The 17,730-nt window shown below is 36.8% G+C and overlaps 1 protein-coding gene across 1 annotated transcript in view; it reads right to left on the minus strand.

Annotated features, from left to right (window-relative positions):
* Nucleotides 1-15,138, minus strand: part of HECTD2 (HECT domain containing E3 ubiquitin protein ligase 2) — a 36,830-nt gene extending 21,692 nt beyond the window's left edge. Inside the window, exons 1-7 of the mRNA XM_010282221.1 lie at nt 15,052-15,138; nt 12,577-12,706; nt 6,279-6,417; nt 3,427-3,529; nt 2,444-2,533; nt 1,775-1,839; nt 656-701 (exon numbers count right to left, since the gene is read on the minus strand). Of these exons, the coding sequence (XP_010280523.1) occupies nt 656-701; nt 1,775-1,839; nt 2,444-2,533; nt 3,427-3,529; nt 6,279-6,417; nt 12,577-12,706; nt 15,052-15,138 (660 nt within the window). The remainder of the gene's footprint in view (nt 1-655; nt 702-1,774; nt 1,840-2,443; nt 2,534-3,426; nt 3,530-6,278; nt 6,418-12,576; nt 12,707-15,051) is intronic.
* Nucleotides 15,139-17,730: the final 2,592 nt, after the last annotated feature.

Consider the following 17,730-nt stretch of genomic DNA (forward strand, 5'->3'; position numbering starts at 1 on the left):
AATTCACCCTATACCACCCCAGAAGAAAACTATTGTCTCAGAAAATTAAGTTATCATCTGATCTTCTCAAATAACAGCAGAAACCTCTCCTTGTGTGGAGAGGCATTTTCTACAATGGAAAAATTTAAAGGGGTGAATTTGCTACAAATGCAAATCAACTGTAGTAGCAAAGGTTAACACAGACAGAAATCAGACAACATAGCCAGTCAGATGGACTGGAAAGAGTCTGCTGGATTAAAATGCAACATTGGACAAAGTTACATTTGCAGTATCAAAAAGTGCATATCCTGAAATTTTATGGAAAGATGAGAGTTCAGCATACGAATAAAGCAAATCTGGGAATAAGAAATAAGAACAAATAATCTGCTAAAACATTTGCTCTTTCAACCCACAAAATGATAGGAAACAATTACATGTCTAACTTAGTTCATGGTTTTAATCTATGCAACCTTTCCTCATCAACTATCTTCCATTAAGCTCCCATTCTCATCATGCATACTCTACTCTTCCTCCATCTTTTAACACATTCTTATAACAGGAAATTAAATGTGAAGTATCTCAGCTATACAAAGTATCTTGTTTGCATAGTATACTGGTTTATAGATTCTAAGTTAAGCAGACACATACCTAAATAAAAATACTGTATTTTTCTTACCTGTAAAAGAATACAGTATGCTCTAAGATCATCTTTTGTTCGTGGCCTATGAATGAATGAAATAATAAGCAGAACCATATGGAAACATCATATACACATATTAAGAGTCATGAAATCATGCACCCTATGATTTAACTTTGCTTTGCCAATACATATAGAATACCATATTTAAGGATCTTCACTGCTCTCAGAAATGGAAAAAGGCACAAAGATTCTGACTGCTCTTTAAAGGCAGTAGGCTATGTTAGCATCTGTCTTTTGTGGCATAACACAAGACAGAAGGCAAAACAAAAAAAAGTCAGAATTGAAGAGTAAGAGGTGTTCCAAAGAGGGAAGTCTATGCTGTTGTCTGTCTTGGGTGACACCACAGAAGAGTTCATTTGCTCCACCTTAGATATTTTCTGCCAGAATTCTCCATACGCTTCTATTGCTGCAGCCTCTGTATTTCTTGCTTTTTATCTGCTTTGAGGCTTTTACATAACCACAAACACATATGCAGCAGAAAATGTAGTATAAGGTGGAGAAAGGAATAGTCAAGGGCTGGGTCACGGGTGAATCACAACAAAGCACTGGCTTGTGCTATATATTTTTGTGTATCAAACTATGCATTCTCACTTCTATTACTTCTTGATAAAATGTTGTAATCTCCAAACCTTCTGCCTTTGGGCTATCCCTTTCTGCATCATGCACTGCCCTTTCTATGGCATTGCCACCCATGAACAGTATTGCGAAGTCAACTTTGGACCAAGGAGTTATCTACGTTAACACATCCTAGCTGCTGTTGTGGGGTGGGTGGGGAGAATATGTTTTACTCTGTGTTCCTTAACTCATCTCACAGTTCAGATGCCCGAAAGATTACCCTAGCCACAAGCAGCTGAGGTTCTGAGAGGGGAACGTATGGCTGGAGCTGGGGCTGGGTCTGCCTCTCAGAAGTTCAATGTCAGCTAACAGAGTTCAAGACATATTTCAGCAGATTTGCCTGCCAAAAGGAGACAAGTTCTTATGAGTCAAGTAAGTTATATCGAAACATTTTCTTTCGTTGGCTAAAACAATAAAGACAAGAAATGTACCAGTTGTAAGTGCTGGCACAGCACTAATGCGAACATTTGTTAGAATTACCCTTTCCATTCTTGTAGCAGACTATTAATTACTCCTTTTAGGACGGACTTCTGAACATCTTGAGGCTATGGAAAAAGGAGAGGAAAAATCGTATCTGATATAATTATACATATTCCATACAAGGTATTATATGAACAAGCAAGTTTGTTTTGCTTGCGATTCAAGCCAGCTAGGAAATCTTTGTGTTATGATGCTGAGCTGCTAAGTATTTTTCCTCACAGACTACTAGCTGAGGCCTGGAGTTGTGCCAATGGTGTCTTTCAACACTTTAAACAACTTAAAAACTGTAAATATAATTTCTAAATTACTCCCATCCTTTGTTTACTAGGCACAGGACCTACTTTTTGCTACCCCCATCCTCACATTTTCCTTATTTCACACCATGCAGTGTCCCATCACAGTCATATTATATCTTGCAAGCAGTCTTTGAGATCTAGCACAGTGCAAACTGTGCATTACTAGTACCAAAAATTTCCTCCTCTTTTACTAGAGCAGTTTTCATGATTCTATGGCAATTATCATGGGACCGTTTTAAGGATGTTTTGAGAGATTCTTCAGAAATTGTGCCTATGTGAGAAAAACTTTTGGTATAACTTGCTTCTTAACATATTTCTTTGCTGAAATAATTGTTACAATGTTTTAAAACATGAATTCTTTTCTTCTACTTACAGTATTTAATAAGGCATCATAGACAACATTCACAAATTTTGCATTGATTCCAGAGTCCTCAATGGTATTAAATGGAGAATTGGTATCTTTCTGTAAGTTAGATAATACATGAAGCATTTTGGTTTTGAAATGTTTTGAGTATTTTAGCTATCTTTGAAAATAAGTTTAGCAGTAAGTTTAAACAAAATACATACAGATACAACTATTCATCTTCCTTACTAAAACATAAGAATCTAAGTTGCTTTTATTAATATATGAAAGATTAACCTAAACAATATTAATCCTACATATTGGCAATATTCATGTACTCCATTACCTTGTTGTTCTATATTAAAAATGTAAGAGAGTTTGGTTTCAAATAATGAAGTACATTGAGTTTTCATCTTTGTTGTTGATCCATCATTAGACAAGAGCAACAAAATCATAAGCGTTCAATATTTGTTAAGTAACTAAAAGTCACAGGTTTTTTTGTCCAGGTTCAGGCCCTACTGTCCATATTAAATATCATAAGCACATTTTGGTCTGTAATAGGCAGGAAATACTAATTTAGCATGAATTCAGAAAGTTTTCACACAAGAGTATGAGCTTTCCCAAGGAAACCTGAGTATGCCGTCACAACACAAGAACAGCTATACTACTTGAGCCCAAATGGCATGTTTTTTTAGGGACAATGAATTTCTGTTTCCAGATTTGCCTGGGCCTCCATATTAGTTGCATTAACTTGCAGGTTTTTAAACTGTAATTTGTGTAGAAAGTATCTACACACAGTGTCACAAAACAAAGTACACTTGAAATATAGTTGCCTAAACTGAAATGAATAAATCAATGCAATAAGATTATCTACCAAAAGCAGGTGAGATCATGACAAAATGATCTCAGTGGCCTTGAGTAACTAGCTGCAAGCCTTTAACTGATGTTTTTGTAAACACTTTGAAGACACAAAGCACTGTAAGTACTAAATAGTATTATGAATTATTTTCTACCTTAAATGCAGCATTTATCTCCAGGAAAGAATCAAATGTTGTAGAATAAAAATCATGTACAGCTTTCCAATCTCCTGATGATTTAGCCTTTTCCACATCATCCCTAGAAAGAACATATTGGTAATATATGGTAATATTGTAATATTACAATATGTAATAACTGTGTAAAATATAGTAATATGGTAATATTTTCAATCTTCCCTACCACTTAGACTTTAGACTGCACTGTAACTCTAAGCTCTCCTCACTAGGAACACGTCAAAGACAGACAAGTATAACATCAGTATCTTTCTAACATCTTCCTTGTTATTTTAAGATCATGGTATTACAGGAGAACAAAAGCATAGTTTGTGTTTGATACACCTGAGCAATCTCTCTTATTCAAAATGTTAATTCATGGTGTCACAGTTCAGTACATTAAGACAAATAATTAGCAGAACAGAATTATGTGGAAGATACACTGACACAATAAAATTTCTGAGACTAATTTATTTGAGTATGCAGGCTCCTACACTAGTCAAATTCATTATCATTTGTACAAAACTTTATTTCTCTTCATATTTTTCAAATAAAACTTAATCATTGCATGCGACTACATGTTCCTTAAGATGACAACAAAATCTATGGCTTTACTCTTAAAGTCCTTTTAAGTATCGGACCTTAAAGTAAATATCTGTATATGAAATTTTGTATAATATCATACATTTAAAAAACAAAACCCACCAACCAACCAAAAAAGCCCAGCTAATCTTTGATGCAGAATTTTATTTTATCTATCTACCATACTGGTTATACAAATCCCAGTTTGCTCCCCCAGATAATTTCTTTGTACTAGATTTTTTTTAAAAAGTTATCAGTGGAACATACCAAACATGCTAATGACTTTTTAATACTTTACTTGAAAGAATAAAATTCTTGATAATTGCATGATTAGGCAGCAGTCAATAGATACAAAAATCTGAACATGGGAAAAATTTTGGCTCTTCAGATCACCTGAATACAAACAAAGGATCACCTCTTATAAAATTCTCTTTTATACCTGTTTCCTTTTCCAGCAAATACACACAGACTAATCAAAACACAAAATTTCAAAAATGGAAAAGAGCAATGAAGAGTATATGCTCATATGTCTCCTGGAGCAACTGTGATTCCGCCCCCCCCCCAAAAAACCCCGCCCCCCCCATCTGTTTGAAAAATAGAAGAATCAAGCTCCTCCTTAGGAATACTTCTCCCCATTTCCCGACCAAGATTATCCTCCTCAGTGGTACTGGTACACTCAGTGGTATTACAGCAGCATAATGCTGCTCTGTGGGTGCTAAGGCCAAAAAAAAAAGCCACACTTCCAATGAATTAGTAAATACCCCTCTAAGAACACATCCACTCCAAAGAAACACTGTGCCAGTATATGACATTTCCTCAAAGGACAGTTCAACATCACAACTTTTCAGAACATAGCTATGTTAGAGGAAAAAAAAATGTTCTCTATTGTCTTGTGCCCACAGCAAACCAAGCAAAGCCAGCAAAACTTTGTGTAGACCCGTCATCAGGGAAACACAGTTAAAAACAATTCAGGTGGTCTCCCTGTGGACTTCTGCTAGCCTAGCTAAGCTGATCAAGCATCACGTACCAAGTATTGTTAACAGTGCTGGAAGAAATCTAATGCAGATGCAGTTTTGATTAAGGGTCTGTACTGATCTGGAAAAGCAGAGGCGGAACACAAGACACTATTTCACATCAATTCTACTTTCCTGTGCCCACAGCGAACCAAGCAAAGCCAGCAAAACTTTCCCGTCATCAGGGAAACACAGTTAAAAACAATTCAGGTGGTCTCCCTGTGGACTTCTGCTAGCCTAGCTAAGCTGATCAAGCATCACGTACCAAGTATTGTTAACAGTGCTGGAAGAAATCTAATGCAGATACAATTTTGATTAAGGGTCTGTACTGATCTGGAAAAGCAGAGGCGGAACACAAGACACTATTTCACATCAATTCTACTTTCCTTCTAGCTAAATCAGTGTTAGAGGGCAGCATCATAAATATTATTTGCAGACACTCCTTAATCTTAAAACTCTTTTTACTTAGACAAACTTAAAGCATAGTGCCTCTCATAGAGAAGTGCTAGAATAGCTTACACTTATGCTGCTTAAAACTGTGGTCACAAAAGCAGCGAGAAATAATTTTTTGCCATAAACCTAATACTGAAAATTAATGCTGCTTAACATAATGCATGAAGAAAGGTCATCTGCACTTTCGGGCAAAGTTAGAAATAGTGCAGTCTGTGTAATCACTGCTCCAGATCCTCAAATATGATGTGTTTTTTAACAAAGTTATGCCATTTCCTCAAATGACAGTGTCAACGTAACAGTTTTTTGGAACATAGCTATGTTACTTAATACATTTTAATACATTACACTTAAATACATTTAAGTGTCTGATGTGCAGTGTTTCACACACAACTGAGAATGCCCAGGACCTCAATGGACAGGACACACCATAATTGGCAGTACAAACAAAATACCGAAGATTGAAAGGAGTTTTCCGGCCAACAATAACCCATATTTTTTTACAAAACTAAACATCCACTGAATGTCAGGAACTGAATTTTTGTCTCTAAAGTATAGGCTTTGCCATTTCTTGAACAGAACAACACTTAAGGTAGAGAAAGTATTTTGATAATTTTCAGAGAGTTATCAATCCCATCATCGCAACCAGACTAACTACTGCTACTACTTGTCAGTATTACTGAATTGTTCTCTCATTTGAGATTAGCAAAATCAAATGTATGAATTAGGAAAAAATGAAGAAAGTCCAAAGAAAGAGAGTACACTTTTAGAAACACCAGGGCAACTTACTGAAAGTCTTTCACAGTTTTTGTTCGGATGGGAAGGGAAGGTTCAGGAGGAATTGGTGCTTTCAGTTCTTGGGGTAGTGTATCTAGAGAGATGCGCTGCTTTTGTCGTACATCAAGGCAAATAGGTGGTAGGTCTCTCACTTATTGAAAAAAAAAAAACCAAAAAACAACAAACCAGACAATAAATACAATGCAATCATATCAAGAACAGTTAGCTAGTAAAATATAGACATATAGGAACTAGGATGGGGGGAAAACCAGAAAACTCAAACTGTCTGATTCTACGTCTTTAAACCCCTACTCATCCAAGTACTTTTCTTACCATGTGGTCATCCCAGACAGGATGGAAACTTCCACTAATTGAAGGGAAATAAAACCCTATAAACAAAAACTGTGTCCTGAGTCCATAACCAAGTCTTTGTTAACAAAGTGCTTCCTTCTGCCAATGGAGTGAGAAAATTGGCCAGTCTGTCTCCTGTCTCAGGCTTTCTGAAAGATAGGACTCTCTACTATTTTATAAATGACCTGCTGGACAAAGTTGCATTCAAATTATTTGTCTATTACAAAAGCAAAGAGAACCAGGACAGATTTTCACAATTGAATGGCTAGCATACTGCTGACCGAAAAAAGAAAAAAGGCAATTTCTATTCCAAGTCATTATTAAGGAAAATAGCAAAATATTGTACTTGCATAAGAGACACTGGTATTGCATTAGTAATAACACATTGGTATACATACAGGAGCATTCACATCACACAAGAAAACCTCAAGCTCATATATAATTTCATTTTTAGAAATGAGTGCTGCGGAATTTTCATTAAATCTATTTGTAGCTGTAGATGCTCAACCTTCTGAACATTAAGCCAAGCGCCTTCTAAAGTCAGATGCATAATCAAAGTGCCTATTCTGGACACCACATCCATCTGAACTTATGAGGAACTCAAGCTAAGCAAGTTAGAGTACAATTACCAAAAACAATCAAACTAAAAAAGTCAAAGTATGTTATGGAATTGGAGTTACCCAGGGTGATCCTCTTATATTTGCTGTTTGAAAGACAAATGGAGCAGTCCATGACTAGTAGCTATTAGTCACAAACACTGGCATTGTCCATTACTGTATTTACAATATATATTCTAAATATTGTAATATACAAACTGCAACACTGGTGTTCCCTACACCTAAGAAAAATCTCATGCACAACCACACCAAAATCCAACTATTTTCTGACATACAAGCACAAGTCTTCAGTCAGTTTTTCTACACTGTGATATATAATTTTAGCTAGAGCTGACTGTGATCATCTACAGCTCCTAAAAGAACCTCTCTAATAAATTAAATGGGAAATGCAAGCTTTCTGTCTTGCAGAGAATTACTGCTGAAATGGAGTAAACATCTTTAAACATTTCTTCTCAATAAATTTGGCTGCCTATACTAAGTACAAATAGCAGTGCTTTAACAAGGTCTACTCCTTCCTCTGTATTTGAGAGCATTGTATAGAGTTTCTGTAGCAAGGATTTGGCAGCAGGGGGGCTGCAGGGGTGGCCTCTGTGAGATGAGAAGTGGGTCTACCTCTATGTCAGACACAGGCAGCTCCAAAACAGACCCACCACTGGCCAAAGCTGAGCCCATCAGTGACACCTGTAGCATCTCTGTGCTTAAATATTTAAGAAAGGGTAAAAAACACTGACAGCATCTGAGACAGAGAGGGGATTAAAAAGAAAAGAGAGAAACCACCCTGCAGACACCCAGGTCAGTGGAGAAAGAGGTGCTCCAGGCACTGGATGCAGCCCATGGAGAAGACCATGGTGAAGAAGGTTGTGCCCCTGCAGCCCATGAAGGACCACGGTGGAGCACATATCCACCCTGCAGCCCATGGAGAGACCATGCCTGAGCAGGCTGCTGGCAGGAACTGTGGCCTGTGGGGGACCCACACTGGTGCAGTCCGTTCATAAAGGACTGTGCCCTGCGGAAAGGGCCCATGTTGGAACAGTTCTTGAAGAACCGCAACTCATGGGAAGGACACATGTTAGAGAAGTTTGTGTATCCTCTGGGAAAGACTCCATGCTGGAGCAGGGGAACAGGGTGAAAAGGAAGGATTAGCAGAGATCAAGATTTATGAACTGACTGCAGCCCCCATTCCTCACGCCCCTGCACTGCCTGGGGGACAGGAGGTAGAGTAGGGAACAGAGGAGTGAAGTTGAGCCTGGGAAGAAGGGGGAGTAGGGGGAAGGTGTTTTGCTTTTTGTTTTTGTTTTACTTTAACTGGCAATAAGTTAATATCCTCAAGTCAACTTTGTTTTGCCCATGACAGTAACTGGGAAGTGGACTCCCTGTCTTTATCTCAAACATGTCCTGTCAAGGAGGGAGAGCGATAGAGCAGCTAGGTGGGCATCTAGCAGCCAGCCAAGGTAAACCCACCAAAAACACGAAAAAAAAATTCCAATGCAGTATACACAAACATCCATTTTACTGATGGTGTCTTCTCAAATATGAAATGCTTTTTTAATGTGATTTAAATACAGCATGTTTTTAAAAAGCATTTACATGAATTACGATGTATGTTTGGGATAAAAGACACTGTACAAAATAAAAATGTCCTCAAAAGTCAAACATATTAAACCAAAATCTCTATTAATTGTCCAAGAACCCTCTAAGCCCTTCCACTACAATTCCAAGAGTTGTTGTTTTTTAAAATTAACTAAACATCAAAATAGTATCACTATTCTGCTGCCTACTCCATTTATCACAGCAGGGAAATAGTTGCTAACAGAATCCCCAAAACCCACAGGTAGATTCTTTTCACTCATGCTAATGACAGAGACACTGTCATTGTACTTAACTCAGCCACTATTCATGAGACGATAATAGATCAGAGCTGCCCTCAATCCCCTGAGTATGGCATCGATTACACATAGAGAACCTTACCCACTCTCACAGCTGGAATTTAAAGCTACTTAAAGAGAAGAGTAATAATTTAAAAAACCGAAGTGAACACACTAAATTAATTCAAGCCAAGGTGCCAAACAATCCTGCCATCGCACATCATTCTCTGAAAGCAGGATGGACTGACTTCAAAGAAACTATGATTATGTTTTATTTTTATACTCTGAGAAAGACAAGTCATTTTAATTTAGCTCTCATTCTGTCTTCTCAATTTTAAATGGATTAAACATTGAATTATAACCAGCTGAATACACTGAAATGAGGAAAATATTCTCTCTGCATCTGCAGAACAGACAGCTGCTGACAGAAGCTGTTTCTCATTTCAGTAAATTTAGACCACACGTGCTAAGCTGGTAGCTTGCACCTTGTCAGTGATGCAATTTTCTTTGAAATATATGCAGCTTAAATTAGATATTTAGATAATAATAATTAGATATTAAATTAGATCTGTTTAATAAATACCGTCAACTTCAGTATGTTTTGCCATAATTCAAGTTTATTTGTGAATAGATTTATTTGCTCACCTGACATTCAAAAATAATAATTAAGATCCATCACTTGAGTTCCATTGAGGAGAAACTTGGAACTTTATGCAATGAGTTAGTAAGGAGCAGTAACACAATATTACAAGACAAGAAAAAGCAATCGCTCCTGGATGTTTGCCCAGTTACATCAAGTAAAGACTCAGCAATGCATGACTGCTTAGGGAATGATCAAAAACTTTGAGGAAGAAAATCTCATTGACACAAAGCAGAATTGACTACTACAAGGAAATTTAGGGTAAATGAATTTAGAACAGCAGTTATTTTCATGGTGACCAACACAGCTACTGGCAGATGACAATTTTCAATGTAGGTAAAGCAAACAAATCTTACTTGTATTTGCAGCACTATAAAACAACTAGAACAATCTAGTTCATATACAGATTTCATGCCAGATCATTGTTGCATTAGAAGACTTGTTATTTAATTTCAATATCTGTGGCAGCTATATAACAAAAACATCACTCTAGCTTTCATGCTGAATTTACATTTTCCACACTTTTGTTTTTCAACAAAATTAACATTCTTTGAACTCAAGTCTGAAGTATTACCAGTATATGCACATATACATACACATGCATATTCAGAGAGATAGCACATGTATAGATAAACTGAAAAAAACCCCACCAAGTCAGCATCATTCCTGAATTCCAGAACAGCAAAAGAAGCACTTTTAACTGCGAAGGTTGTTTCAATGATTGTTTTTTTCCATAGAATACACATACCTCCTCAAAAAATTTGACTGCATCTTGGACTGTTAGTAAAAATAACCTGTTTTTATACAGGCAGGTTATCCTGATCCTGACATTACCAGAATATCTGCTCAATTTTACCCATTGAGCTCAATTTCAAGAATATATCCTTGACTATAATATTGCTCTGCATTACGTGTGGTGAAAATGAACAACTAAGTACTTACGAGGCAGTAATTAAAACCGGAACGGTATCATGTGTGGAAAGAAGTGAGGGCACTTCAAGAGAAAGAGGTGTTTAATGTTTACCATTCTTGTCAGGTATGAAGAAAAAAGGGGCGGGGGGATTTCTTCTGCTAAACGAAGTGAATTCTGCAAAATGTATTTTTCATTTTGCTTGTCCCAATACTAGATTTAATCTTTCTTTGTCCTAAATTCTATTAAACAGCAGGCTTTCATATCATAAGACTGTATTAAGCAACTATTCAGACAGAAGCTGGACACAAAACAATTAAGGCTTAAATAATGAAAGACAGTAGCTTGGAGGCTATGAATGCATGTTTCTGTTAAAGAGGCTAGCAGCTGAGTAGTTAATACTGACAAGAGGTCACTTTTAGCTTCTGAGGAAAAAATAACGTTATCCAAGAAAGGCATAACATTTTCTTTCTCTGAGGACTTCTGGATTCCAACAATACTGCAATTGTTTACAGGCGAATTCACATACAAAGACTTTTCTTTAAAAGTTTGTAGGTGAGAGCAATGGCTACTTGAAGATTATTCTTCCAGCTTTGTTAGCTTGACCTTACAATACTTTGTAAGAAGAAGCAGAGCTCTGACCTGCTTTACAGCATCTTCTTTTTGCCTTACCCCAGATGTTGCCCTCAAGAACACCACTTTTAGCTTAACTCTGGTAAGTTATGCAGCAGAAGGAGAATTCTTCACTGGCCATCTCCAGCCATCTTTGTTTTCTTTGTGTAGTACAAAGTGACTTGAGCAAAGTACAAAATCCTGTCTGTCTGAGACATCATTTACACATAATTGCCTTTTGTGTTTTAGTGATTGCCTTTTTTGTTTGTTTTTAAGTAGAAAGCATCTCCTTACTCCATAACAAATATTTCTTTAAAAAAAAAAAATAGTCTTGCATCTACTTTTACTTTTGCAATATAGCTAGCAAGGATACAAAGATTATTTTATTAAGGATCCAATCCTGCAATGTATAAGCCAGCTTTTTCTGCACAACTTTGAAACTGGCAACGCCTGTCCATAGTTTTGTTTCAAACTCACACTACTGAGATCTCTTAAGTAAGGCAGTCTCTTTCTTTCTAGCCTTGAATTCATTGAGTGCTATCATGACTCAGAGAACCATAGAATAAGAAGGCTGAGGGGGACCTGGTCAGATGAAAGATCAGTACAAACCTGACAAATGTTTGCACAGCTTTTTATCAAAAGTCCCAAATTACTGAAATTTCCTATCCTAACCCAAAAATCTAACAAAAATTTCAGGTCTAACCATGTCATCTCACCAGGCTTCATGATTCTAGCCTACCATACTGAATACACAGCTCCACTTTCTATCTTTTCATCAATTATCATTACCTCATCTTACACAACCTTCCTTCTTGCCTTTAAAGCTCTTCAGAACTTAACCAGTCTTTGCCTGTGAATTTTGTTTTGAGTCATCACTGGCCTTCATCTTCACTGAAGAACAGCAACTGACTCCCTTAAAAGCCCTATGCTTGCCTCATCTCTGTCATCTTTCAGATAGCGATAGAAAAATCTCCACAGAGTTCTGATACAGCTTCTGGAGAAACTGCCAAGCTGACTGCAGTTAGACAAACAGTATCTGCAGATGGACTACTGAATCTGTAACTTTAAAACTTCAGATGATTATTTCATCCTCCAGATCTATTTGTTTTTCTTACCCAACTTGTCTCTATGACATAACCTCTACAGGGTATGGGCTATCATATATATCACTGCCTCTACAATGTACAGCACAGCAAAATTTAATGAAATCTAGAGTTCTAGATTTTCTGGCACTACCACAATTACAAATATTGGCAGAACACCAAGCACCTTCTTAAATTGGTAACTAAGTAACACGGGGCTTTTATTCTCTTACCGTTTTTGATGTTGGGTATAACAAGTTGCGTAGGTGAATTTCTGTTTCCGATGCCTTCTTTCTTTTGGTTGATAGTTGTGATGAAATTGCTGAAAGTAGAAAACTGATTTTTGGCTCCTCTCTCCAACCCCTGTAATTAAGATGACAGCACGGTATAAAGGGATAATACATTACTACAAGAGTAATCTTACCCATGAAGTATTACACAGAATACTTAAATATCTTTTATCTTGAAATCAGATTGGTAATACCTAAATAAGACATTAAATAATGATTCTACAAGTTTGTTTCAAATTGAATCAGGAGAGATACCACAAAATTCCTTTCCATTACATTCAAAAAGTCAAGTATTAATTTGCAGGATAAGAAGATATCCTTTGATTACTGTGGGGAAAACACAATACAATTAGAATGCTTTCACCAATATTCTAACTTTCTATACCCTAATTTCTAATTACTTTCATATTCCTCACTACATCCAGCTCAGTTTAAACAGATGAAAGTATCACATACTCCTTTTTCCAAATACACTGAAGTAGTTTAGACAAATTTCCCAAGACTTGAAATGTAGGGCCAAAAATTCTATGTGAGCTAACCTCCTAATTAAATTAAAATACTAGCTACCTGGGTAAAAACACCTAATGATTCAAAACTGTCAGCATCAGCTGCCACTAAGGAAGGACTAGCCAACAAACATTTGTTAACAGTGTTAAAAAAACCTGTATGTGCTGCCTCCAAGGAGCCTGCACAAGCCTTTGCTAAGAAATGTTGAGTGCTAATGTGTTTTAACAGTGAACAGAAGTGAAATCACACAACAGACTTCCAACGGATTGCGCCAATTGGTCTGTTTGACACTGAGTGCTATTAGATATAGTTATTTACTCTGGAGAATTTGCAAAGCATAGGTGTGTTAAGGGGCTTGCCCGAGACGACAAAAGTCACATGATGGAGATTTTAATTTCCATCTCAGCTTCAAGTCAACAGCTGAAACCAGGCAAAGGTAGATCAACTCAAAAAAACATACACACTCTCCCTGCACATCCTAATTTTCAGCCTCACATTAACCTAAAGATTCATGTGCTTGATATCTGGTACCTGCACGCTCAGTTAGAAAAAAAATTTTTCATGCAAATCAAAACTGTAATTCCCCAAACAAGAATAAAAACTCTAGAATAATTAGCATAATATCCTATCTTTTTTTAAACCCATACATTTCCCTTTCCCCTTAAGAGTAGTAAATTTGGACTAAGACATGCAGCCAGAGTTCTGAGGAAAGTACTTCACTTCCACCACAACATCCTGAAATACCACCAGGAGGGTAATAACACAGCCCATAAACCTGCCATGCCACAGTGTACGCAAGCTGGTACACTGCCAGGAATTTAAAATAACTGTGGCACAAACAGTCATTTTTCCATGGCTTATAACTCAGCAAATTATAAATTTGAACAATCAGCAGGACTTCTGGCTTTAAAAATATCAATTTTCAATTTCTAGCTCCAAATTACTTGTATGCAACAAACATTCAAAAATAAAATGTAATTACCACTACAATTTTCACATTAACTTTTTTTTTTATTATTCTATAACCTTTGAAATATTATTAAGATGCTTCTTAAAAATCACCTGGCACATGACTGGAAAAAAACAGACCCTGACCAAACATGCCAAGACATATGACTGACTGAAAAAGTACTTTTAAACAAATCCAGATCCGAGGCTAATCTGCTGTGTCACAAAATATATCCTCTAGGTAGAAAAATTCTGGAATTTGGCCTAGTCTAATTATGATTAATAGGGAATAGATATCATAGATAATTGAGAAGAGGAGCTTTTATGAAAAAGACTATTGTGACAGCCTTTTTGCCACTGAAATAGTATAGTTGAACAGTTATTTTAAAAGGTTCTTCTTAATGCCACTTCCCTCAGCTGTGATCAGAAAACACAAAAATTTCATGGGCTATTTAACTGCATCAGCCTGCTCCAACTGCAGTTCCAACAATGTTAAACAAACATATGGACAAAGGCTTTACTGGAAAGGCCCAGAGGAATACTGGGACACTACATGCTCATTAATGAGGATCTCTGACATCTCCTGGGAGAGTAATCTAGGACAAGTGTACAGCACCATGTCATACTTAGAAAATTTTGTAGTAGGTCAGTGAGCCTCTAGAGCCGAAGACTCTACACACATACTGCTATCAGAAAACTGAACCCACATAGTTTTTAAGAGCTTTTTAATAACTCAACTCTGCTGGCTTCTTAATGGAAGCATTAAGCCCTCCGTAAGACTGGAGAGGTACTAGCATTATACTTCATAAATACATGTTTTTCATTATTGAATTTAAAATTAGATGATGAAAATAAGTCAAACTGTTTGCAAAGAGGACATACAGAGTGCTTTCTTGGAAGAGGCAAAAGACCACCTAGAAAAGTTTCTTGAAACTCATACTCTTCAGCCCTAACATAACTCACTCGAAATCCATACGTACGTTGCAAGCAAAGGCCAGTGAGGAGTAAAAGGTTTTCTTCCCTTTTCTTCTTCTTCATGCAAGAAGGCATGGAGGATGCTCAGATTACCTAACGGCAGCTCTCAATGCAACAGCCTATGCAAGAAATAGGATTTTTCCCTTCCATTCATATCTTGAAAGGTGTAATATTGGACTGGTTTTGCTTTACAGAAGTCTCTACTTGTTCCTGCTTACCAGAAGGCAAGTTATTTAGCTTCCCACAAGTTTCTTTTCAGAATCTGAACACTGATCTTCAAACCATCAGCCCTTATGCATTATTTCTAATCACCATTTGGCCCATAAGAAAAGTCTGAACTCCTTGCAGGATCATGCTAATTTATTGATGGACTAATTTAATCTCCACAACTTTCTTTAGAAATCAAAGCCACCCCCCCAACCCCAAATAACCATTCTTCCACAATTCCACATGGCCCTCAGATAGGAAAAGCCACAATATGAATGACAATAGCAATAGTCACATAAGCCCTTTATTCCAACTTGCAGCCAGCTTAAACTCCAGATGAGACATCCTTCGTGCATGTGCTCTTAGGAGAAGAGGGACACCAGAGTTATCTGTTGATTTACTAAAATTCTGACATTTTCCACAGTTATTGAGGAAAATGGAAACTGTTTAAAGGATGTGTCACACCTTCACATTACCTTCGAGGAAGCTCTAGTCATGGCATATCGGTTGCACAAAGCTATGGTGGGTCTTTAGTGCCCTGACGAAAATGTCAATTACACAAAATCTGGGGAGATGTTCTGAGACAAGGATATCTGAGGCTCACTTCATATAGAAACAAGGTATAATATCTGTATCACCATAGTCATCAGATGATGATTATAAATTTAGAAATAATAGGCAGAGAGAATATGAAAATTAAGGTCATCTGGAATATCACTGCATTTGTATCAGGCATGTATTTTTAAAGGAAAGGACTTTAATGGGAAAAAAACCCATGAATAAGCAAAGATATTTTTAAATGACAATAAGTTTCCCCCTTTGGTATCATATTACAAACTCTTCCTCAGTTTAATGAGGGGGAAGCTGAGAACATGTTTCTCTCTTCAAAAGTGTTTGAGATTATTTGATTAAGTAATGCTCATTTTTTGATGTTCAATCAGAACTTTTAATACAAGAATTTGTATTAAAATCATGCTATATATGATGGATCGCACACGTACTGCACAAAACCCTGGAATTAGATGTGTAGGTTGGTCACAACTAGGGCTTAGCAGACCAACAGTCCAATACTTTTCTTAACAGCAACTCATAAAGGTCTTGCAAAAGCATACCTGCCTTCCCTGTTTGGTATATTTGGATGAAAAGCTGCATTCTGTTACAAACAGAGAAATCCAGGGCTATGGAAATGTCCATTACATCTGTCCACAAAACTCTCTGTAGCATACTATTAAAACCCATATGCAGCTCTTTGTAAATTTAAAATCCCACAGGCATTTGACAAGCAATCACACCTAGCCAGATCTGAGCTCCTCTGCAGCAGGTCAGCTTAAGACAACTTACGCCTGTAGGCAACAGTTCAGAGGTCCATGAAGGATGTTCAAATACAAACGAGTTCTCCCGATTCCTTAAGGCAGTAGGATTTCTACATGGCTGCCCAGTTGCACACGTTTTTCATTAGCTGAGCTAAGCCTGACACATTTTAGACCAGCACTTGTATCTTTATTCTAAGGGACTGGCATTTGCCGTTCAAAGTCTGAAGTGGAGATTTTCAAAGGTAAAAATAACTCCAGGGCATTTGTCCATTAGAGACTTCTCCCACCAAATCGGTATTTGAATCACAAGAGCAAACACATTCTTCCACATTCAGACAGATTTGCAAAGCTGAAAATCCTTCCGAAGAAGATTGGAACATTGTAGGCACAACACAAAATTGGCAGAATTGCTCAAAGGAGTTTGCAGTTTGCCTATGATCACTTTGTTTAACAGTACAATTATTTCACAACAGTCATAAACATTAGATGCTCAATCTTTTAAATTCAAATTATGTAAAATGATAATTTCTAGTAAGTCAGATACTTATCAGAACTGTTGAACTAAAATCTCGTAACTGTATTACTACAGGATTGGTAAAATTTTTGCTCTGTTGTTGTACTTCAATAAGTTACAGCAAGCTTTAATGTTGAGCTACGTAAGATATTCAACTCACGCCAGGAAAATTTTATGTTTCGTAATATTATATGGTCAGCAGAAAGAAAATCATAACTCCGGTAAAATTAAAAATCTCAAACGAGATTCCTGAAATGAAATTATTCTGGCAAATATCCTTCTCACAGTTTTTTTACCCATGTTAGCTCATTCATCAGTTATGGAAATGTTTTGTCATCTTTGCTTCAACACAATGTAAAAACTGGAAAAGACCTTTTAAGAAAAAGGTAAAACACACAGAATATTTTCCAGCTAGCTCTCTTGCTATTAAGAGCTGAAACCCTCCATCCTCGAAAATCCTTAACGAACATGCACAATGCTGCAAGCCCTCAGTCATGACTAACCCAAAAGAGCAGACCGTTGTAAAATGTTACAGAACTATAAGTAGATGAAGAATTTATAGCTCCGTATGTCACTGCTTACGGAGGCACTCGTTATTTTTAAGAAACTTGAATGAAAGCCTCTCAACGGAAA

Source organism: Phaethon lepturus, unplaced genomic scaffold (assembly GCF_000687285.1).
Source record: "Phaethon lepturus isolate BGI_N335 unplaced genomic scaffold, ASM68728v1 scaffold1572, whole genome shotgun sequence".
Taxonomy (NCBI): Eukaryota; Metazoa; Chordata; class Aves; order Phaethontiformes; family Phaethontidae; genus Phaethon; species Phaethon lepturus.